The sequence below is a fragment of the Gasterosteus aculeatus genome, chromosome 12, assembly GCF_964276395.1.
Source record: "Gasterosteus aculeatus chromosome 12, fGasAcu3.hap1.1, whole genome shotgun sequence".
Lineage (NCBI taxonomy): Eukaryota > Metazoa > Chordata > Actinopteri > Perciformes > Gasterosteidae > Gasterosteus > Gasterosteus aculeatus.
The window spans coordinates 24,118,944-24,143,204 of NC_135700.1; the positions used below are offsets into that span (position 1 = coordinate 24,118,944).

At 46.8% G+C, this 24,261-nt stretch overlaps 3 protein-coding genes across 6 annotated transcripts; 1 reads left to right on the top strand and 2 right to left on the bottom strand.

Annotated features, from left to right (window-relative positions):
• Positions 1-389: 389 nt before the first annotated feature.
• On the bottom strand, positions 390-5,668 carry psmd13 (proteasome 26S subunit, non-ATPase 13). 2 transcript variants are annotated; one of them, XM_040170083.2, is made up of 13 exons: positions 5,459-5,668; positions 4,753-4,831; positions 4,204-4,238; positions 4,060-4,115; positions 3,939-3,982; positions 3,703-3,789; positions 2,775-2,946; positions 2,612-2,691; positions 1,980-2,105; positions 1,734-1,796; positions 1,447-1,527; positions 1,237-1,353; positions 390-678 (listed from the first exon to the last, which is right to left on the bottom strand). In XM_040170083.2, the coding sequence occupies exons 1-13, from the start codon at positions 5,557-5,559 to the stop codon at positions 583-585; spliced, it is 1,137 nt and encodes a 378-aa protein (XP_040026017.1). In that variant the 5' UTR covers positions 5,560-5,668; the 3' UTR covers positions 390-582. The 2 variants fall into 2 exon arrangements, with proteins under 2 accessions (XP_040026017.1, XP_077942139.1); XM_078086013.1 differs by having other exon boundaries at positions 1,237-1,527; positions 5,459-5,657.
• Positions 5,669-9,376, top strand: sirt3 (sirtuin 3). Of its 3 annotated transcripts, none has more exons than XM_040170081.2 (8): positions 5,669-6,201; positions 6,277-6,334; positions 6,853-7,038; positions 7,121-7,353; positions 7,456-7,556; positions 8,283-8,444; positions 8,553-8,762; positions 8,900-9,376. In XM_040170081.2, exons 1-8 carry the CDS (start codon positions 6,111-6,113, stop codon positions 8,921-8,923), a joined length of 1,065 nt encoding a protein of 354 aa, XP_040026015.2. In that variant the 5' UTR covers positions 5,669-6,110; the 3' UTR covers positions 8,924-9,376. The 3 variants fall into 3 exon arrangements, with proteins under 3 accessions (XP_040026015.2, XP_040026013.2, XP_040026016.2); XM_040170079.2 differs by having other exon boundaries at positions 5,670-6,201; positions 8,283-8,457; XM_040170082.2 differs by lacking the exon at positions 8,553-8,762 and having other exon boundaries at positions 5,670-6,201.
• Positions 9,377-12,450: 3,074 nt separating this feature from the next.
• On the bottom strand, positions 12,451-22,383 carry drd4b (dopamine receptor D4b). The gene is made up of 4 exons (XM_078086015.1): positions 21,819-22,383; positions 20,361-20,473; positions 17,284-17,891; positions 12,451-14,064 (listed from the first exon to the last, which is right to left on the bottom strand). Exons 1-4 carry the CDS (start codon positions 22,059-22,061, stop codon positions 13,862-13,864), a joined length of 1,167 nt encoding a protein of 388 aa, XP_077942141.1. The 5' UTR covers positions 22,062-22,383; the 3' UTR covers positions 12,451-13,861.
• Positions 22,384-24,261: the final 1,878 nt, after the last annotated feature.

Below are 24,261 nucleotides of genomic sequence, written 5' to 3' on the forward strand. Positions count from 1 at the left end.
GCCCTAATGTTTCAGATTTAAAGAATACTAAATGGAATCAACCCATTAAATCATGAGGTATAATGATAAACTACCCAGCCGGTTATTAAGTGAAAATTAGCTCCACCAGCAGCAACGTTAACATGAAGGTATATTATAGAACACGTAGACCTGCATCATTGTGTAGCATTTAGTGCGATCCATCGGTAGAAATAGTAAAAATAAAGCGTGGTTTTGTTTTTGTAACCTAGAATGAGACTTCTACATGCAGACAGAGATAAATTAACATTTATAAGACACAAATAGAAATTGAAACCAGTTTATAGATTTAAAGACTGAGGGAAATAACAGCCAGCGTGGAACTAAAACCAACACGGAGCTGAGAGTTTAAACGTAAGCTTGTACACAAATACGTTTTAAATCATTTTTATTAATGTTTTAGACCATGTGTCTTGATAATAATGTTACAACCATTTGTTTATTTGTAAAACACCACAGTGTATTTTTACAGGTTGATAATAAACAGCAAAGAATGAACATCTGGTAGAAAGCAAGCATTAGAAAACAAAGTGTCCTCCCAGCACCGGGGGGGTAGGACGTGGTTCAGGTGAGGATGTCGTGGGCTTGTTGCTCCACCAGCATGGCCATGTTCTTCACGTCTCCACACCAGACGTCCAGACGCTCCTTCATGCCTTTGATCTAAACAGCAGGAGACAGTTGACGCTCGCCTGTGATCACATTCTGACCTCTGTCTTTTCATATTTGGACCACGGGCAAGTGATGTAGACGCTGAATAGACCTGTCAATCACTGTAAGCCCCGCCCTAAAGCATCCCCTTCTTTATGGACTGTTTGACTCTGAAGGAACATCTTGCTGTATTGAAGAAGACTTACTTTACCATAAACGCATGTTTACTGAGGGAATAAATCGAGAGAGTAGAGTCATTCTCTCATCAATTCTATGGGACCAGGAGTCTCCCCCTGCTGGTCACTACAGAGAATGCAGCTTAAGATTCATGTTTAAGAACCGCAGGCCGATGCCTCGTTTTAAAACCAATCTCCGTCCAGACGAGGTTTTTAGCATCGTTTCAGAAACGTACGTCTCCTTCGAGGTCTTTCGGCATCAACCTATTTTCATTTATTTTAAAAGCACGGAGTAAGAATATCTGCACATGAATTCTCATAAACACCAAACATCTTGCAGTGAAACGCTTTTAGGTCCAGCTGATAACACGTAATCTGCTGAGTGAGCACTAACCTGCTGCAGGTCCAGCACTCTGGGCTGCACCCAGGTCATCTGCACCTTCTGGTCCACCTCGTCGATGTTCCCTTTGATCAGGCCCACGGACAGAGCCTTCATCACCAGCAGCTCCACCTGCAGCACACAACAGCAGAGTGAGGACCGTCCCTTCCCCCACCGCTGAGAAGACCGTATCCACGAGCCGGCGTTTCCTCGTTCCACACTCACCTCGTTGACGGGGATTTTGGCGCTCTGAGAGATCTCGGTGAAGGTGAGCTGTCTGTGGTTGGCAGGACGAGTGAAGGTCATCTGGGGTGAGAGACGGGATACTTTTTAACCTTTTTTATGTGACGTGTGGGGTCACTGTGAAGCGTCTCTGTTTTAAAACTAAATTCAGATGGCTGATTCTGTGCACTAAATTCTTAAATAACGCCACTATTTATTATATAGAAATGATCGAATGCACAACCAGCTCCTTCCAACGGCGATAAAACGCAACAAAAACCTTCTCTCACCTCCATCACGCACAGCAGCTGGATCTTCTGCATCAGTTTGGCTTCGTGTGCTGCGAGATCGGGCTAGAAGGAAGAGGGAATCACACCGTCACCACAGGAACCAGAACTTTTTTCTGAACCATTCTGTCCCGAGCGTTTCGATAAATAGAAGCGGCATCCGCCGTACTCGGATCAACACGGTGGACTCCACCTCCCTCATCGGTTGAGGCTTTAACGTTGCTTGTTCGACGTTTAAACGTGGATCACCTGTTGGCCCCAGGCCGATTTGAAGCTCTGGAATTTCTCCACGTTGCCTCCGTTGAAGGCGTACAGCGTGTCGATGAGCCACTGCTTGTCCGTGTTCCTCAGGGACTCCAGCACGGGATGCATGAGCTGCAAAGACACGGAACAACACGTGTCAGCGCACAAGCAGCGTTAGCAGCAGCGCTAACGGCGAACCAAGGCGGGTCACTTCAGTCCCACTGTGATGCGTTCAGGCTCAGCTCAATGAAAAGAAGAACATTACATGGTTACAGTGTTCGCATGTAATCTGGAAAATGTAGTCTTGGTGGTAAATAAAGTTACGACAATGTTCTCACAACATAAATAAATATTGGAGATTCATTATGAGGTGTTTAACTTCCTAACATGAGCTGTAGAAATACATCATTAAAGCTATTAATCACTAGATTTATTTAAATCCATAAAAATACAATCTTCTTTCCCCAAGAATTGGAATTGTGTGTCTTTATGACAAAACACAGCAAATTACTTTAACAAAGTAAAAGGATAACATTTAGAATTGTTGACTGTCGATTCTTCAGAGCGGTTGAAATAAAACACATTTTGGGACAGCTGCAAAAAATAGATAAAGAAACGGAGCCTTTTTTAAATCCTACCAGCTCCCCGAAGTTGTAAACTCCTTCTCCTAAGAGCCCGGCCAGTCCCAGCGTGAAGGCCCTCTCCTGCTTCTCCGTCTCTGTGGGGTAAAGGCGACATCAGAGCGTGAAACGCCAGCTGGGCTCCGCCGGCCGGAGGTCACGCGCCGGTCCTCTCGCTCACCCGGGAGGTCTTTGATGTCCACGCAGCCGAGGTAGCGCAGGGCGTCCTTGTAGTAGGAGGCGTGGTTCCCGATGATTCGATAGTATTTGCTGGACAGGTCATAAAAGCGTCCGTGCACCGACGTCACTCCGGGCAAGTTGTTCAACATTTCCTCGACTTCTTCGATGAGTTTCTGGACGTGACAAGAAGAGGGAATGCGGGTTTATTAAAGTGTTAGAAGGCAGCGCCGGGTTTCTAGTGAACAAACGGTCAAGAGATAACGTGGTGCCATGAAACTTACTTTGGAGCCCAGAATGAACTCAACTGATGGCAGAAACAAATCTTTTTGACAAAGAGGTTGTGAATTAAGGCCCGATCCACTAAAAAAAAATTAAAATGCATGTATAGTTTCATTAAAATAAAAGTAAAACGTTACTGCCATTGTACGAGGGGGGATTTAGCCCTATTAGACGTAATACGTTTAGAGTTATTACATTATGCTCTGGGTGAGAGATAAACTGGTTGTTACCATGACATCAGCCCTGTAAAACATTTGTTCCTCTTGCTACCGTCATGCTTAATATGTGTATATATATTTAGTACAATGATGATCTGGCCATTCGCTGCACATTGTTAGAATTACATTGAATATAATCTAATCAGGACGGGAAGTTCCTGTTCGTGTGGTAACGGATGTACCGACAACAGTGATAATGAGGATTAAAGAGACACTTTTATGTGATCTCTGAACAGATCCATGGTTGTTTTTTTTCTCCATCAATCGAGTTCAAGGAGCTAAAAGCTTTGCCGACATCACATGTTTGTATGTTAACTCCACAGAGATCAGCAGTAAATACATTTAGAGGAGGAGACGCATCGTGTGTGAACATCACCTGCAGCCCAACGTGTGAAATGTGTCGGATGTGACCGAGGTGCGAGGCTCGCTTACCTTTGTGGCGGGAAGATCGTTGATCTCCAGTTTAAGTCTGCCGATAGACGTCTTGCAGAGAATGACGGCCTCGTCGCTGCTTTTCACCTGAAACACAAAGACAGCTTTTGATCAAAGATACGGTTTAAAAACAGCAAGAAAGATTTGACCGCATTAGCTTAGGTGCTAATCTATAAATGATATATATATATATATATATACATATTTGAGAAGCTGTGATGCATCTGTTAACTCACCTTTTCCCTGGTCTTCTCAAGAAAAGTGATGGCATCTTTGGGATCTGAAAAAAAAAAAGTGTAATTACTAGAAAAACTGTTTAAGTGAGAAACATTGTGTTCTGCCTGTTGTTCTTCCTACCTTTCATCTGTCTGGCCACATACAGTATGATCTCCATGAGGGACAAGGGGTTGATTCTGAGGAAGGAATAAATAAAAATGATAAATCAGCATCCAACAGTGAGCGATGAGCTGGTGGCTGTGAGACGGCGAGTGATTCTCTCACCTGTGATCGAAGTCACTGATGAAGTTGTCATAGAGCTTAAAGAAAGAAAAGAAGAATAGAATTCAGATCATGACGTCATTTAGGGTTAATGTTCCTCCTCGTGTTTGAAGTTATGTTTTTTACAATTATCAATATCACGCTAATGATTTAAAAAAACATCACACATCCGTACGTCGACGAGGCTGTTACACAAAACGGAACAATTACATTTCATGGCCACATCTCAAACGCAAAGAAAAGCGTGCATGTCTTATTTCTATAGTGTCTGTCCTAAAAATAAACTTTGCTGCAATAAAATATATAGATAGATGGATATTTACTGTATTAATCCCACTTGTTTTTGCAACAGCAGCATAAATATATACACACAGGTGAAGCTATAGAATAGAAATATAAAATATACAAGACAAAAAGAATAGTATTAAATAAGTAACAAATAACCGGTAACGGTGGTATACTTGTGTGATTGAACTTCCCGTTAAAAGGGTCACATTAAATATACAAATACAGGATAAGAGATGTGTGCACATGTAAGACCGTCGGTGGTACCTGTATGAGGCCATCTCCCGTTTTGAAGCAAGGATCTTTAACAAAGTCTGTCAGCCTGAGAGTCAACTGATGCCACAATCTGTAAACAAAGAAAAGTGTCTGTGAAGGACAACAACACATTATCCAGAAGATAATACTAATTATATATATATATATATATATATATATATATATATATATATATATATATATATTTATATTTAAACGAGTCTAAAGGTTTACTGGATTGCTTGTGAAGCCATCTTTCACTTTTGAATTCTATCGTTAACCTGTGATGGACGTTTGTACATTACCGAGCAACACCATCCACGGTGATAATGTTATGTATCTACTAAACACTAAATTCACTTTAAATGCAAGTGATGCCGTCACTGTCTGCGGACTGAGGGCTTCAGCCTAGCACCTCGCTAGCAAACAGCTAACACAAACTTGCGACAAACTTCCGTTATCCTAAATTAATGACGTTGGGTTCAGAGTTTAAAACATGTACATTGTGTTTTATTCAATGGTCTAAATGTTTAGAATTCCAAGCAAAGAGGACACTTTCCGCTCACATGTTTAAGGAACTTGCTAACATTGGTGAGACATCAGCTAACGCTAGGTCAGCGAATGACTCAGCGTGCATTTGCAATGAATGAGCGAGCTAACGTTAGCTAGCCTAGCATAAGCGGAGCATTAGCCTAGCTGACTTCTTGTTTAATGTTACCTTTTGTTGTGCAACTCCTCCAACGTGTGCCACTCCGTCGCCATCTCCGGGGTGGTGCTATTACTCTGCTGCTGTTTGAGGTAACCGCTAACATCTTTCATGGTGGCGAAGAAACTGTGAGGTTAAATCCTTATCGGGGCTCTGTTGTGTGTCTTCAGCTAACGCCAGATAGCCTGCCGTGTTGTGGCTCTACTGCCGCGCGCAAAGGATGATGGGAGATAAAGTAGGCGTTTCTAAAGCCGGCCGTTAGCTGAGATTTGTTTTTACCGTAAACTTTAATTCTTGACTGCTAACGGTACACACGTTATGTTTAATTTGATTCATGGTAACGTTGTTTTCAGATGTTATACACTAATGCCGTGCTTTATTGTTGGATCTTTTAGATTAATAAACTGCGCACAATTGAATAAAATCGGAAATCCAGTTCGGTAGCTATCGACCGAGCTTAAGCTAAGGTTCACTAGCGTTAGCCTATCGAGTACATCCGTCTGCGTGAGGTCAAAGGTCAACAACAAACATGTCAGCGAGCAGTTTGTCATCGTTACATATTTCATCTGCCTTCAGGTAGAGATATTGTTTGAACATCTCGTCATCAGTCAGTAGGAGTCACGCAATAACAATAACGTTAGTGTAGTTGGGTTGCTGCTCCGTAATGGCTTCTTCAGTGAGTCCGTCATTACGGTCACCTGTCAGACTGAGTGTGTACCTGTGCTCGAGGACAAGCAGGACGCTCTCTGCAAACGGTGAGAAGACAGGCAGTGACATTATGATGCAATACGGTGTTTGGTGAGTGATACTTGTGAGATGTTTCTGTGCAGGTCGTTTGGGTCAAAGGAGGTCGTGTCCAGGACCAGGTGAAGGTGCAGCGCTGTGCAGGTATCTCACACGGACAGCGGGTCAAATCCCAGCAATATAAATTTATTATTATGCACACAAAAAGTAAACGAGTAAGCAGAGCACAGTACTTAACCTTGAGGTATGGTAGTACAGAAACTATATATATATTTATGGGATGTTGCATGTGAACACATCCCTGTGTGCTCATATGTTTGTGTGGAGTTCAGGGCCTGAGATGGGGACCAGGACCTGGCACAGTGACTTGATTTGCACTTGCAGAAAAGGACTTGTGAGGGTCTCTGTGCTTGAGGAGATAATAAACATTCATTAGATTTATAAGCGGTCATTAGTTGGCGACCCAAAGTAATTATTCAAAACAGTCCTAACTGTTTAGCAATGAGCGATGTTTCCTTTTTTACAGAAGTGCCTTTAATGCTTGCTGCACTAACCCTCTCTAAGAAGACGTGATCGCATGTCAGACAGAAGCCTCGTAACGACCATAGAATACCTGCACCTGGCAAGAAACACTCCTTCATTCCTGTTTTGCTGCTTTGCAGACAAACCGTCTCTCCCCGGTGGAACGGGACCCGAGAGTTCTTCTCCCGTGGCGGCAGCGGCGGCTCAGCCGAGGGTCAGAAGACCCTGGCAGACATCGCCGAGGGCATCAGAGAGCGGCGGTACGCGAAGGTGGTGGTGATGGCCGGAGCCGGGATCAGCACGCCGAGCGGCATCCCGGATTTCAGGTGAATCTACTTATTTATTAATCGGTGTTCGTGTGAGCCTCCGGTGAGCATCGGGCGTGTTCAGCAGATCTTTACCTCCCAGGTCTCCAGGCAGCGGTCTCTATGACAACCTGCAGCAGTACGACCTGCCCTACGCGGAGGCCATATTCGAGCTCCGCTTCTTCCACCATAACCCCAGACCCTTCTTCGCCCTGGCCAAAGAGCTCTACCCGGGGAACTACCGGCCCAATGTGACCCATTATTTCGTGCGGCTGCTGCACGAGAAGAGTCAGCTCCTCCGGATGTACACGCAGAACATCGACGGGCTGGAAAGACGTAGGCGCCGTCCGGCTTTGTGTACTCTCCTCGCCGTGACTGCACGTCTGTGAGGTTCTGACAGACCTTCTAAGCCGCCTTGCTTGTTTACTTGTGCGTCAGTGGCGGGGATTCCTCCTGAGATGTTGGTGGAGGCTCACGGAACGTTCGCCACGGCAACCTGCACCGTCTGTCTGAGGGAACACCAGGGGGAGGAGCTCCGAGTGAGTTACGACCCCGAAAACACAAACACATTTACCTTCACCACTAGATTTAAAATATGAGTCGGTGTTGAGCCATTTAGACCATTAGACTACATTATATTTAAAGGAACTGGCAGTGGTGGAAAATGCTAACAAATGTATTTTGCCAGACTGTTAATGTGACTTAGATCTGTATTTGACCTTCTATAACTAACCCATAGCCTTATTCTACTAACCCATTGCATCAGCATTTCATTCCACTTTATTTTATTACTTGTGCACTGCTGTCTTGTCTGTCTACTGTCGCGCACTAACCGCCAAGACAAATTCCTTGTATGTTTGACATATTTTGGCTAATAAATGTTTCCTGATTCCTGATTCCTGATATTTGGATTTTAGTTTAATCTTTTCTTCATATGACTTTTGACAAACAATTCCATGATTTTTTTTTTTGGGAGAAATTGTTGAATTAATTGTGTGCAGGCCTTCAAAGAGAACGTCTGAGATTTGTTAAAGTTTGAGGTCCTTAAATGTTAAAAAATGAAGACCCGATTTCTGTTTTATCCCAATATATAAATCACAGTGTCTGTTGATCCAATCAAACTTTTGCAATCCAATTTATTTGTTTTTTCGTGCTGGATTATGAATATATATATGTTTTGTATTTTTATATGTGGTTGCTCCACCGGACATTTTATAGCCAGTGAAGTTAAAAAACACTGTTAAGCATCACGTGTGGCTCACCAGGCGGACGTGATGAGCGGGACGGTCCCACAGTGTCCCACCTGTAGAGGCGTGGTGAAGCCCGACATCGTGTTCTTCGGGGAGGAGCTTCCACGTCACTTCTTCAAGTACCTCACGGACTTCCCGCGGGCCGACCTGCTGGTCGTCATGGGAACGTCGTTGGAGGTGAGCCGTGCGTGTAGGTAAACGGGGACACGGGCTTTCGTTTCCTTCTTAAAGACGACGACGCCTATCAAACGGTCCCACGTGCTTTGAAACGCTGCCGCTCTGCAGGTGGAGCCGTTCGCCAGTCTGGCCGGAGCGGTGGGCGGCTCCGTTCCCCGTCTGCTCATCAACCGGGACCCGGTGGGTCCGTTCGCCGGGCGCCACCGCGCCCGCGACGTGGTGCGACTGGGCGACGTGGTCGAAGGCGTGCGAGCCCTGGTCGACGCGCTCGGCTGGACCCGCGAGCTGGACGCTCTGATGGCCGCCGCTGCTCTGAAAGTGTGTGTGTGTGTGTGTGTTGTGGTTACAGCTCTTCCACGTGAGAGTTCCCATGAGCCTCTTGGCTTAGTGAAAACCAAACATCGAGCAGCCGAGCTGATGAGGTCACTCGTGGTGTTTTGTGCTTTTATCCGCAGGCTGCAACAAAGACGGAAGAGTGACGATTTTCAGCAACCAAACCGGAGGTTTGATCTCATTCAGTCAGCCTGACGAAAAAACAGCCTGAATGTCGACTGTAAAGGGTGAAGACGTGGATCTCTGTTGAATTACAGGAAACTCACAGACGGCTAATAAGAAACTTAGATTTATTCTCTTCTCATATCAGCAGCATGCAGGTGAGTGATGACGTAACAGTAAGACAGATGTGCAGTATTACATTTGATTGTTTTCACCTGTGAGTCAAACAGCCTCCGCGACAACGTTCGTTTGTATGGAGTCAATTTTTATGTCTTCATTTGAATTATTATGAAGAAGGGCGATGTGCTGGTTAAATACTGTAGAAGTATTGAAATGTCAACCCGGGTTTAAATACATACGGGAACCATATTCAGAACCTTTGCCTCTTTAATGAGCCGCCATGATCAAAACTATCTAATAAACAGTTTGAAACATAAGCCGTCTGAAATGCGTCCATATATATTTGTGTTGCCAGTGAGTGACATCAGCTGACAGGAAGTAAACATAAACCCTCGCTGTTGCCTGGCAACGTAATTCAGTTAAAATGCACCAAAAGATGAACACAGGATGTGTATTTAGACTGACAATTAATTGTTTTTGAACGTTCTAGGATGAAAACATGTTGTATTAGAAAGTGTGAAGCTGAACAATTTATGTTTAATAAATATAAATATTTACGGTGGGGAAATGAAGGAGAATGTAAGCTTTTAGGACTGAATCTTTCTTCAGAAATGGGGAGGACCTTTAGGCGCTTTTAGTGTGTGTGTGTGTGTGTGTGTGTGTGTGTGTGTGTCTCATTAAGTTGAGATGCTCTGACACACAGATAATAATAGTTATTAGAGTCCATCATTGCTGGCTGTGGGTCTTTTAATGTGAGTCGAGGGTATTTTAACCAGCAGAGGTTGCCAGAGGACCAAGATTCAGACAAATTAGGCTGTTCAGCCCTTTATATGTTTATATGTCTTTATTAAAACCAGAGCCACTGAGCAACTGTCAGTTAAACCATCACTTAAATTATTACATAACATCAGTTTTACACAGTGAGTTTATTTTATTTCACTGTAATCGTCAGTAAGTCCTATTTAGATTAATGTATGATTGGCCCTTGTTAATTGATTGATTAAATCTGTTCCTTCTTCAGACAATGACCTCACTAAGATCTGTATTCTTACATTTCTTACGTTATAATAGCAACGCCTGGCCCAGAATATCATCTGCTGGTAGCAAAGCTTTCCCTTTCACCTGGATGTCTGTGTTGCTCTTTAAGGGCCTGAAGTAGTGAAGACTATTAACTAGAAGATGTCTCTGCCTGGATGGATCAACGGGACATTTTCAAAGAAACATTCCTGCTGAATCCTCCTTCAGGTGATCGTCGGGCTTCTGCGCCATGAGATTTCTCACCCGTTTGGTGGGAATTTAGCACAATGCATTTATGTGGATTCTAATCACAATGGTCTCGTCCACATTTATTTTCATGTTAATGACTGAACGGCATCAGACTCAGCCTTGGTCAACTCATATTTACACTGATTACTGAGGGAATTAATCGAGTCATTTCCTCATAGACGTCTATGGGAGCAGAGGAGTCGCCTCCTGCTGGTCACTACAGAGAAGTAGAGTCATTTCCTCATAGACGTCTATGGGAGCAGAGGAGTCGCCTCCTGCTGGTCACTACAGAGAAGTAGAGTCATTTCCTCATAGACGTCTATGGGAGCAGAGGAGTCGCCCCCTGCTGGTCACTACAGAGAAGTAGAGTCATTTTCTCATAGACGTCTATGGGAGCAGAGGAGTCGCCCCCTGCTGGTCACTACAGAGAAGTAGAGTCATTTCCTCATAGACGTCTATGGGAGCAGAGGAGTCGCCCCCTGCTGGTCACTACAGAGAAGTAGAGTCATTTCCTCATAGACGTCTATGGGAGCAGAGGAGTCGCCCCCTGCTGGTCACTACAGAGAAGTAGAGTCATTTCCTCATAGACGTCTATGGGATCAGAGGAGTCGCCCCCTGCTGGTCACTACAGAGAAGTAGAGTCATTTCCTCATAGACGTCTATGGGAGCAGAGGAGTCGCCCCCTGCTGGTCACTACAGAGAAGTAGAGTCATTTCCTCATAGACGTCTATGGGAGCAGAGGAGTCGCCCCCTGCTGGTCACTACAGAGAAGTAGAGTCATTTCCTCATAGACGTCTATGGGAGCAGAGGAGTCGCCCCCTGCTGGTCACTACAGAGAAGTAGAGTCATTTCCTCATAGACGTCTATGGGAGCAGAGGAGTCGCCCCCTGCTGGTCACTACAGAGAAGTAGAGTCATTTCCTCATAGACGTCTATGGGATCAGAGGAGTCGCCCCCTGCTGGTCACTACAGAGAAGTAGAGTCATTTCCTCATAGACGTCTATGGGAGCAGAGGAGTCGCCCCCTGCTGGTCACTACAGAGAAGTAGAGTCATTTCCTCATAGACGTCTATGGGAGCAGAGGAGTCGCCCCCTGCTGGTCACTGCAGAGAAGTAGAGTCATTTCCTCATAGACGTCTATGGGAGCAGAGGAGTCGCCCCCTGCTGGTCACTACAGAGAAGTAGAGTCATTTCCTCATAGACGTCTATGGGAGCAGAGGAGTCGCCCCCTGCTGGTCACCACAGAGAAGTAGTCATTTCCTCATAGACGTCTATGGGAGCAGAGGAGTCGCCCCCTGCTGGTCACTACAGAGAAGTAGAGTCATTTCCTCATAGGCGTCTATGGGAGCAGAGGAGTCGCCCCCTGCTGGTCACTACAGAGAAGTAGAGTCATTTCCTCATAGACGTCTATGGGAGCAGAGCAGTCGCCCCCTGCTGGTCACTACAGAGAAGTAGAGTCATTTCCTCATAGACGTCTATGGGAGCAGAGGAGTCGCCCCCTGCTGGTCACTACAGAGAAGTAGAGTCATTTCCTCATAGACGTCTATGGGAGCAGAGGAGTCGCCCCCTGCTGGTCAAGTTTTATTCCTTTTTCAACCACTAAGAACCTCCACAGCTCTGTTTGGACGAGGAAACCGACTGATTCCAAAGAAACAGATGGGGAGAGTGTTCTGTCGCCCTAAGTGGAGTCAGGTTGACTTGCTTCATAGATGTAGACATACTAGATGAGACCGTACCGCGGCTCTAATGTTGACGCTAAAAGCATCTGTGTCAGGAGACGTGAACCAGCAGCACTACGGCTCCTTTCATCCAGCACAGAGCACATCGCCCCTTTTCACCGTCGAGATCTCCCTCAGAGACACAAACATATTTCTATAGATTCAACCAGCAAGCACGGGCCCAACAGGTCGACCTAAGCATGTTGTGTTGTTGTTTAGTGCGATGTTGACTCGGTGTGGATCTGCTGTGGCAGGGAGCTTTAAACAGCGTGCAGAAAGAGATGGAGAAGCATCTGAAAGAGACACACAACTTGTTTTCAAATGAAATGAAAGCTCTGCGTTAAAGTTTCTGTCATTGAAAGACGAGATGGTTCAAACACAAACTGAGACGACTGGATTTCACCCACTGAAACATTTAGGAAGCTGACCCAGTTTATTAGAAAGGTTTCCACATAAAACGTGGATATGGCAAACAGGAGGCACAGTCAGTAACACACACACACACACACACACACACACACACACACACACACACACACACACACACACACACACACACGCGCGCGGCGGTAAAGGCTTAACACTCCCACTGAAGCCGCCCTGCAGGCCCAACGAAAACAGTGTATTCATAAAACCTTCTAACCAGCGACATCATCAAGACACAATGTGGGAATGAGTCATTTAAAGGATCTATTACCTAAGGTCTATGACCTTTCTACAAATCCACCACTGACTGACACACGACTTCTCCTTAAGATGTAAATATGTCGTATGATGCGAGACTAATGTTATGGATAAAGCAGTGAACTGATCATATTTTGACTTTCATATTACTGAAAGAATAGTTCATTATTCATAGCTGGGTATTACTTCCACAATGACAAATACGTTTCTCATATGACGTACATCTATATATACAGATCCTCATGAATATAGATCATTGGCCGGGATATCTTTCCAGTTATAAATACTCATAATTAATATATTTCTTAATATCAGCCTTTTTAATCCTGAAACTTTGCTATTATTACACAAGAAATCCATGTTTTTCATTGTGGGTTTGTTATTACAGTAAATGTGTAGTCAGAAGGGTGAAAGGCTGCATTTCATACGTTAAATCCACATGCACTGAAACATAAATGTGTAATATGAAGGACCTAAAGGTGACGTTCCCTTTAGGAGAAATATATTGTTGCCTTTAACAAAAAAAGTTCACTTGTTGTTTTCTTCTTTTCACTTTCACGTTTGCTTTAGTGGTTTTGTGTTGTTTTTTAAACTTTCACCTGTTTCAAACTATTAAAAGTTGCGGCCGCAATAATAAAGAAAATCGGGTTTCAGTCACTTTGTTGGAGACGGAAAATATAGAAAATCTCTTAAGAAATTAAGCACAGGCAAATATTTCAAGAGACAAAAATAATTGTATACATTTATATTAATATAATCAATTCTAATATTATAGTAAAAGCATTTTCTCTTTAGGTGAGCGGAGGAGAATTATTTAGGAATGCCGGGCAGGAGTCGGGTCTGCTGGACGGTTAGAAGGTCCACAGTTTGACCTCCGCTTCCACTTCACTTACTTCCTTTAAGGCACATCGCTACTTGAGCTCGTGCCGACGGGTCTCCTTCGTTATTGTCTCCACACAGTGTGTCCCTCCTCTTCCTCACTCAAGTCTCACGATCGCAGTGAGCTTATCGGAGTCACAGTAGCTGCTGCCAGCACATATAAAGACACATACATGCACGTGTGTAGAGCACGGCACCAGGCTCAGAGCCCCTCCGGGCCCCCCGGGGCCTCCGGGCCCCCCGGGGCCCCCGGGGCCTCAGCAGCAGCTGCGGAAACACTTCTTGAAGAACTTCTTGAACTCTGTGTTGAAGATGGTGTAGATGACGGGGTTGAGGGCGCTGTTGACGTAGCCCAGCCAGGTGACGGTGCTCATCAGGGCGGGGGGCACGTAGCACGTCACGCACACGGCCCGCGTGGTGTGCACCACGAAGAACGGCGTCCAGCAGAACAGGAAGCAGCCTGCGTGGAAGTAGAGCGCGAAATCAAAAGACGAGTCAGAGTCACGACGGCGTCGCGTTCATCGTCACAGCGGCGCCGCTGTTCATCGTCACAGCGGCGCCGCTGTTCTCCGCGGGTCACAAAACTGTGACCAACACAGACCCGCGGGGCGTTTTCCTCTCCACTGTAGGGCTTTGTTCTACCGCCCATCTGCGTCCTGCTGGCAGGGTCGGGACAACGAAATGAATCAACTGAGCGAAACGCTCGACGCGAAGCAATTAAAGCGCTGATCTCCTCCTGGAAGAAGACGCGCGGCGTTTTACAGGAAGACTTTAATTGATCCTCAGATGCTTTAAATGTCCTTGTGTGCTTTGAAACATTTTACTAATAACTAATAATAAGAACTAATAAAACATGATGTACTTCATCCGGTTTTAAAAGAACTTTGTGTGTTTTTTCCGTGAACCTTCAGCGAATTCATTAAAGCGTCTGATAGAAAAAGAACTGAGGAGAAGAAAAAATACAAATCCTTTTTATTCCTCTAACCTGAGACTGGTTCACATAGAGGATCAGGACTACACAGACTGGTTCACATAGAGGATCAGGACTACACTCAGCCTGGTTCACATAGAGGATCAGGACTACACTCAGCCTGGTTCACATAGAGGATCAGGACTACACTCAGCCTGGTTCACATAGAGGATCAGGACTACACAGACTGGTTCACATAGAGGATCAGGACTACACACAGACTGGTTCACATAGAGGATCAGGACTACACTCAGCCTGGTTCACATAGAGGATCAGGACTACACTCAGCCTGGTTCACATAGAGGATCAGGACTACACTCAGCCTGGTTCACATAGAGGATCAGGACTACACAGACTGGTTCACATAGAGGATCAGGACTACACAGACTGGTTCACATAGAGGATCAGGACTACACAGACTGGTTCACATAGAGGATCAGGACTACACAGACTGGTTCACATAGAGGATCAGGACTACACAGCCTGGTTCACATAGAGGATCAGGACTACACTCAGCCTGGTTCACATAGAGGATCAGGACTACACTCAGCCTGGTTCACATAGAGGATCAGGACTACACAGACTGGTTCACATAGAGGATCAGGACTACACACAGACTGGTTCACATAGAGGATCAGGACTACACTCAGCCTGGTTCATATAGCGGATCAGGACTACACTCAGCCTGGTTCACATAGAGGATCAGGACTACACTCAGCCTGGTTCACATAGAGGATCAGGACTACACAGACTGGTTCACATAGAGGATCAGGACTACACAGACTGGTTCACATAGAGGATCAGGACTACACTCAGACTGGTTCACATAGAGGATCAGGACTACACAGACTGGTTCACATAGAGGATCAGGACTACACTCAGACTGGTTCACATAGAGGATCAGGACTACACTCAGACTGGTTCACATAGAGGATCAGGACTACACTCAGACTGGTTCACATAGAGGATCAGGACTACACTCAGCCTGGTTCACATAGAGGATCAGGACTACACTCAGCCTGGTTCACATAGAGGATCAGGACTACACTCAGCCTGGTTCACATAGAGGATCAGGACTACATTCAGACTGGTTCACATAGAGGATCAGGACTACACAGACTGGTTCACATAGAGGATCAGGACTACATTCAGACTGGTTCACATAGAGGATCAGGACTACACTGGTTCAGGAGCAGATAAGAGTTCCTCACAGTAACGTTAGTGATCAGTGAGAATAAATGAGGGTTTAACTCTTGTCGCTGTGGCTGCAGGCAGAACATAACACATAGTTTCTTCTTTGAACTGTGAATCCCGGCCCCCCTCCTCGTTAGTTTGGTCCCGGCTGAAGATCCAGGACCTTCATTGAGACTCTGAATGATTCACGAGCCGGCCGAATTAATTAGTGAAGACGTAGATGAGATGGGGGGGGGGGGGCAATGTGCTACAGCTGACAGCATCCATAAGACTAAGAGAATAAGTTCATCATATTTGTCCATTCTCTTTCACAAACACGTGATGGGAGTTGGCAAGCACTTGCAACTAATAAACTGGTTATACAAATGAAGCATTTAAAAGGGTCACATATCATTTTCCCATTACAGAGTTCAGGTCCTGAATGCAAAATATTATTTGAAATATTCCCAAACAGTGACGACAACATTCACCTCCAGAGTCTTTTCTCTCCTCCTGAGTCCGACGTCCACTTCGTCTTCACGAATATGCAGCAGTGAAACATTTCTGTTTTTTTTTAGTTCACCTTGTGATCCGTGTGATTTAATGGGCTACACACACACACACACACACACACACACACACACACACACACACACACACACACACACCTGCTGCTGCAGAGCCACTTTTAAACAGGCTAGTAATTAGCACATGCTCAGCACTTACACGCCTCACCTGCTGCCATAAGCAACTTTACTTCCATTTCCTGCTCCGGTGAATAAACGGATTACTGGGGTGCACGAGTGGCCGTAATGTGCAGATCAACGGCTGACAGCTCAGGAAACAAGACTTAAAGTAACTAGAAGTGGAAAAGTGTCTTCTGCGAGTAAAAACAACTCAAAATGTCTTGAGTGTCATAAAATCCTGATCGTGACGACATTAATACAAAGAAAACATCTTTTCACTTAATATTTTTGGCTTTTGTCCTAATTTTTTGCCTGATATTAATTTTGATTTTTAAAAATATATAAACTAATATTTGAGCCTTTTTTTCATGATTAGTTGACCTAACATATTTCGGCATTTTTCAATTTATATGGACTTTTCTTTCAAAATATTATTTTACCAAACATATTTTGATTTTTTTTCTTTTTTTAAAGGGGTTGCAATGAATCAACAATGCTTTCTTGTTGCGGCCGACGAGGGATCAGTTTTCCTAAACGCGTAATATCCTGTCAGTCACAGTAAGCCCCGCCCAAAATCATGCCCTGCAAAATGAACATCATGCTGCATTTAAAAAGACTTGAAAATAGAGATTGAGACCATGAACCCATGTTTACAGTGTTTACTGAGGGAATAAATCAAGATAAAAGTCATTTTCTCATAGACTTCTATGGGACCAGAGGAGTCGCCCCCTGCTGGATAACAGCGAGAATGCAGCTTTAAGACACTTTCACACGCGTTGCACTTCTCAGAATCGATTAGAAGCTGATTATTTAGCTGTTGTGCCTCTGATTGGATGAGAGGAGCACTCACCCACTACAACGGGCAGCACCTGCATAGCCTTCCTCTCCCTGTTGTTGATCTTGGCTCTCTTCTTCCTGTGCAGCTGCTGGCTGAACGTCAACGTGGGCACCGAGTTCTCCCGGTACTGCCGGGGATAGGGGATCTCCTGATGCATGAATTCATCCGTGTCGTCCAGCCGAGACTGGGCCAGGTCCCTCTCGATGATCCTGGGCAGCGGCATGGGCAGCGGCCCGGGGATGGTGCCGGGCAGCGCGGGCAGGGCGGCGGACGCGCCGGCGGACGCGCCGGCGTGCTGCAGCTTCCTGCAGGCCTCGATGCTGCTGCGCAGCTTGACCTTGCGCGTGGCCTCCCAGTTTCGCAGCCCGCGGAAGATCCCAAAGTAGAGCAGCACCATGATGGGGCAGGGGATGAAGAAGGAGCAGACCGAGGAGTAGACCACGTAGTTGTTGTCCTCAAGCTTGCACTCGCCGGGGTCGCGGTGGGGAACCCGGTTGATGCCGAAGATGACGGGCGAGGCCACGGCCAGGGCCAGCAGCCAGGTGGCCGACAGCAGGACGAGCTGACGCTGGTCCACGTGCTTGCGGTTGTAGTTCAGGGGGATGGACACGGCGATGAACCTGCGAAGGAAGAAAGAACGTGACAGAAGGGTTAACGGTTAGCGGTTATTCATATTCTTTACTCAGTGTATCACTTTGTCAATCCGTCGTTATGAGTCACCCCGAGGCTTTAATCCTTCATGATTCCTTTCATTTCTAAATTGTAACTTAAAGGATTACTTGAAAAAGATAATGGTCGAGATTAAAAGAGGCGTCATCCTGCTTGTGATAACACATTTTAATTATAAATTATTGAAGTAGATGAAGAAAAAAGAGAAATGAGAAAAAAGGGACACGAGGGCATCGCCCTGCTGCTCCCGACAGAATGTTCATTTTTACTTGAAATGTAAATAGTGTTTTGGATATGCAGAGACCTTCTGCAGCTCCCATCTGCTGCGTTATTCATTAGCACGTTTTATTCCGTCTTCAGCACCACAGACCGACACAAGTCATCTCTTTCAACAGAATGGACGCTCGCCCTTCTAATCAGTCCTCGGTTATCAGAAGAACTAAAACCTTCCGGCTCGCCCGCGGCCCGTGGCCGGAAAATGAACTGCAGGAATAAACGGTGGAAGACGTTTCAGTCAAGTCAAGTCAAGTCAAGTCATTTTATTTTGTATAGCCCAGAATCGCAAATTACAAATTTGCCTCAGAGGGCTTTACAGTCTGTACACATACGACATCCTCTGCCCCGAAACCCACCATCGGCACAGGAAAAACTCCCCAAAAAATGAAAAAACCGCATCGTTCCTTTAGCTGACGCTTTTATCCAAAGGCCACAAACAACAAATGAAGCTCAGGCGAAAATTCAGTCAGGAAGACTGGACCGGCTGCGCGTTCCCCGGTGGCCTCCTCTCTCCCTGGGGGGGCACGGCCAGCTGAGTAGGGGCGGGGTCGGGTAGTATCAGACCGTAAACCAATCGCATTGGTGCAGGCAAACGTTAAAAAAACTGTTCTCCTCTCTTTTGGGGTCAGTTGTCATTTCAGCTCGCTCCAAAGGCGACCCGACACCACCCCCAAAAGTGACCCGCCACCGCCCCCCAAAGGCGACCCAACACCACCCCCAAAAGTGACCCGCCACCGCCCCCCAAAGGCGACCCGCCACCACCCCCAAAGGTGACCTGCCACACCCCCAAAGGTGACCCGCCACCGCCCCCCAAAGGCGACCCGCCACCACCCCCAAAGGTGACCCACCACCACCCCCAAAAGTGACCCGCCACCGCCCCCCAAAGGCGACCCGCCACCACCCCCAAAAGTGACCCGCCACCGCCCCCCAAAGGCGACCCGCCACCACCCCCAAAGGTGACCTGCCACACCCCCAAAGGTGACCCGCCACCGCCCCCCAAAGGCGACCCGCCACCACCCCCAAAGGTGACCCACCACCACCCCCAAAAGTGACCCGCCACCGCCCCCCAAAGGCGACCCGCCACCACCCCCAAAGGTGACCTGCCACACCCCCAAAGGTGACCCGCCACCGCCCCCCAAAGGCGACCCGCCACCACCCCCAAAGGTGACCCACCACCACCCCCAAAAGTGACCCGCCACCGCCCCCCAAAGGCGAACCGCCACCACCCCCAAAGGTGACCCGCCACCGCCCCCAAAGGCGACCCGCCACCGCCCCCCAAAGGCGACCCGCCACCACCCCCAAAGGTGACCCGCCACCACCCCCAAAGGTGACCCGCCACCGCCCCCAAAGGCGACCCGCCACCACCCCCAAAGGCGACCCGCCACCGCCCCCCAAAGGCGACCCGCCACCACCCCCAAAGGCGACCCGCCACCACCCCCAAAGGCGACCCGCCACCGCCCCTAAAGGCGACCCGCCACCACCCCCAAAGGTGACCCGCCACCGCCCCCCAAAGGCGACCCGCCACCACCCCAAAGGTGACCCGCCACCACCCCGGACACCTCCAAGCTACAGCAGAACCTGGCATAGCAGGAGAGTTATGCAACTTGGGCTCCACCACCACCACCAGTGTCTGGACTCCCAAGGGGGGGATACGCCTCGTCTCGGCTCGAGATCCCGGCCCCGGGTCTATCCTGCAGCAGGATGGAGTCCAAGCCCCAAACAACTTGCAATATCATATTATACCTGTAATAATAAAGCATTGTTCAAATTTCAACAAGTCTCTCCGGATTGAAATGCATTCAACAGGAGGCCAAACTACCAGTGCTGATAAAGTGCTACCTGGTCCAGGTGTAGTGGGTAAAGGTGTGTTTTTAGCTGTTGAGGCCTTCTGTTGTCCTGATGTCATTGAAGATCTCATTCATTCAACAAACATCCATCCATTCTACGTATTTAGTAGTATTTCATCACCTGTACGTAACCTAGAAATCACCATCTTCTATTACACTTAACCTGATAGCTTCCTGCGCACTGGAACGAGCGCACAGGGACATGAAGAATAACTTTCCATGAGAAGATTCTAATCACGCTCAACCTTTCACGTGAACATGAATCGCCCCCCTCATCACACACACACACACTCGTACCTGTCCACGCTGATGGCACAGAGGTTGAATATGGAGGCGGTGCACAGCATCACGTCCATGGTCATCAGGCTGTCACACAGCACCATGTTCAAGGACCAGACTCCCCCCTGGAACTACACAGAAAACAAAACCACACACACACACACTCTGATTAACCGGCCTAATTCTGGAGAGCAAATATGTTAAATCCTCTTGCAGCACCGCGGCTCAGCGTTGGCGCAAACATTCCTGCGGGGGAAACCCTTTCTCCTCTGCCGACTCCCCAGGTGAACGCGGCCAGGTTTTACCTCTCAGATTGACTCTAATCTGGTGGACGCTTCTCTGGGAAGATTAACCGCCTGCAGCCTCTGGCACAACAAGCTCACAAAGAGCAGCTAATTAGCGGGGATTTAAGGGCAGGCAAGCAGGCAGGTGGCGTTTTATACTTTAATAATGTCTAGAATACCCTTTGAAAGGGTTATGATGCCTGGTATATTCTCTCCTAACAACCAGAGAGCACCCGGAGTGTTTGAAGTAGTTAATTGATCCTTATTAAAGAAATGAGACGCTTTCTTCTATTTTGTGCCGTAATGAACCGGTGGGTTTAATGAGAGTGGATTAGCTGCAGCGTTAATCCTTTTCTCAGAATTCTAACGTGATATATTTGAGATTTGTGCGATGGGACTGTTGTCGGGGTAAAGGTGTGTAGTGTGACCTGGTGTTGGGGTTGGTGGCCAATGGGCCCGTAGAGGCCACGTGCCTCCATCCCGCCCCACTGAGAGGCACAGCCCGTCCTTCCTTTAAGCGTGATCATTCATTTCCTGGATGCGTGTGTGTGTGTGTGTGTGTGTGTGTTGGTCGTTGTTTGCATGTTCCAGTGTTCGTCTCACTTGAGAGTTTTGCACATGTGTGGTTGTTTGGTTGTGTGTGTCCATGCAGTCATTTCTTTGGTCTCTTTGTTTGTCTTTGTGGTCATTTCCTGTCTTCATTATTGCCTGTTTGTCATTTTGTGCCTGATTTTTTTTAACCACTCTGCATATCTTTGTATTGTTGTGTGTCTTTGCAGTGATTCTGTTCCAACAACCGAGGAACCGAATATTGGTACATGAGTCTATTTTAAACAAACATCCCTCTTATGTTTGTTTCACGCTGAAACCTCCGATCAGAGAACAAATAAATGCATTCATTCATATACGTGTTTGAACCCTCATGAGCGCCTGAGGCATTTTAACAAGATTAGTTTACATGAAATATTTTAAACAGGATTAAGGACCGTCTGGTTCTCCGCGGCCTGAAGGTGCGAAACACTTCTATGTGACTCATAATGTCGTTTTTCAAGTTGGATCTGCGGCAAAATGGATGCGTGAGAACGACCGACACCGGTCACAGGGCGACCGCGGCTAAACGAGGTGAACAGCGGATCCACCACTGAGTGAAACCCGGTCCGGTCCGTGCCGCGCCGCGCCGCGCCGCGCTTACCTCTGCGTAAACAAAGAGCGGCAGCACCAGCACCGCCAGCAGCAGGTCCGCGAACGCCAAGCTGACAATGAAGTAGTTGGTGGTGGTTTTCAGAGCCTTCTCCAGGTACACGCTGAGGCACACGAGCACGTTCCCACCCGCGATGATCACGATCAGCAAAACCCCGAATATCAGCGCCGGGAAGTTGTAGTCAGCGGCCGCCGCGCCGCGCTGCGTGCCGTTGTCGGTGGAGACGTCCGACATGGTGCCGAAGGCTGACGGGCTCCTGGTCCGACGGAGAACGACTCTCTCCGGGGGCCGGTTGTCATCTATAAGCCGTATCCAGCAGTCCAGCTGGAAGGGAGGGAAGTTTGGGGCCCCGCCGCGACGCTCACGGGACGCCGCGCTGCGCCGCGCTCTCCACAAAAAGGCGCACTGAGGTCCCGCTTTGACGCGCCGGACGCGCCGCCGCGTTAGTTAGCAGATCGGATGAATCAGGAGGCAACAGCTTAAATCCCTCCGCGCAAATCTGCTTAGCGCGAACGCTCCCCGCGGGGGGGGGGGGTCAGCTGTTCCCACAGAGGGACGTTTGCTTCTGGTTGTGTCGGTAAAACACTCGGTGGGACCGACTGGTTGAGTTTCATCTAACGCAGAGCATCACGATCAAACCACCTACAGTCCGTTTTACATCCAACCCGAAGAGCCGAAAGTATAACATGAGTCTAATACATCAACTGTGAGTTAAATACTTTGTCACAAGACCTGAAGTACAAAGTACAAATGTATTGGCGTCGAAATATATAAAAGGTAAAATCCGTTATTTCTAATTGCCCACTTCCGAATAATATAAATCATGAATGATAATGACAAATGAATGTACTAGAAATGGCAATATGGAGATAATCAAGTGCAGTAAACATTGATTAGGTCAATTAAATAGTGTTCTATTAGTATTATATTCATCACTTGATACTTCTGCAATTCAACTCCCTCCATCCATCTGCTGTTATTCCATTAGAGTCATTCTACTGCAACTAATCACCCAAGTGCTACTTTCTACTTTCTGCTGCAGGACCTGCTCACGTCTGCAGTGATAACGCTCCATGTTGGAGGGATGAATCCTTTGGGGGGAAGGATGAGTTGTACATATTTATGTCTGCAACTTCTCTAACGTTCCAAACTCCCCAAAGCACGGACACAAACACGTTGGGTAATCTGGGCTCGAAACTGCTTTTTGTTGGTTGTTTATTGGTTAAACCTCACAGAAGTGACACTTCAAGTAGAGCAAATATATTTTCGTACACTTGTGACACCAGCCTGGGCTCTGGAATGTGACGAGGCCAGAAAGTCGCTGTTCTCACCCCACCCTGGTGTCCTCGGATGACGAGCTTCTCGTCTCGCAGACCAGGTGTTTGTTCCACGCCGTGAATATCATTAGAATAAAGTCGGCAGCAATTACTTATTTCACACGTTGTCCCAAAAAAGCCTCGGAGGAAAATGAGACTCGCACACATGCTTAAACAAAAAGAAGAATAAACACAACGCAGATGTGAGACTTGCATTGAATGCTGTTGGGAATGAATATTCATGAAGAGAAGAAGGATCACTGCAAAGTATTTTTCTTCGTGGTGGAATCAAAAAGGACATTTGGGTTAATCCTTCCCCTCAAATCACAGATTGAACGAGAGAATGTAATCATTCCGATGTGATATTTAAAGATCATCTGGGCCGAAAGTGGCCTTTTATTAAATCTGAGAGAAAAGAGAAGTTCTGGGCAGAACTACAATAATACCTTCATGCTAGTACTAATACAACTACTGTACAGCCACTGCTTCATGTACTGCTCATATACCGTCTAATGCACATTACTTCTATTCCACTTCTACCTCTATGACTACTAATGTAAGTTCTACTGCAACTGCTTCCATTCGTCCGCACTAAAGCATCCTGTGCCTTATGGTCTGTGTGACTCTACATGGACCACAATCTACTAAATGAACATCACGCTGTGTTGAAGAAGACTTGAAACTAGAGATTGAGACAAATTAACAAATGTTTACAATGTTTACTGAGGGAATAAATCAAGAGAGAAGTAGAGTCATTTCCTCATAGACGTCTATGGGAGCAGAGGAGTCGCCCCCTGCTGGTCACTACAGAGAAGTAGAGTCATTTCCTCATAGACGTCTATGGGAGCAGAGGAGTCGCCCCCTGCTGGTCACTACAGAGAAGTAGAGTCATTTCCTCATAGACGTCTATGGGAGCAGAGGAGTCGCCCCCTGCTGGTCACTACAGAGAAGTAGAGTCATTTCCTCATAGACGTCTATGGGAGCAGAGGAGTCGCCCCCTGCTGGTCACTACAGAGAAGTAGAGTCATGTCCTACAGAGAATGCAGCTTTAACACGTGAAGCTTTGTACGGTAACAACTCGTCTTCGTCATACTGCTCTCTGGACTCTCTGGAGCCGC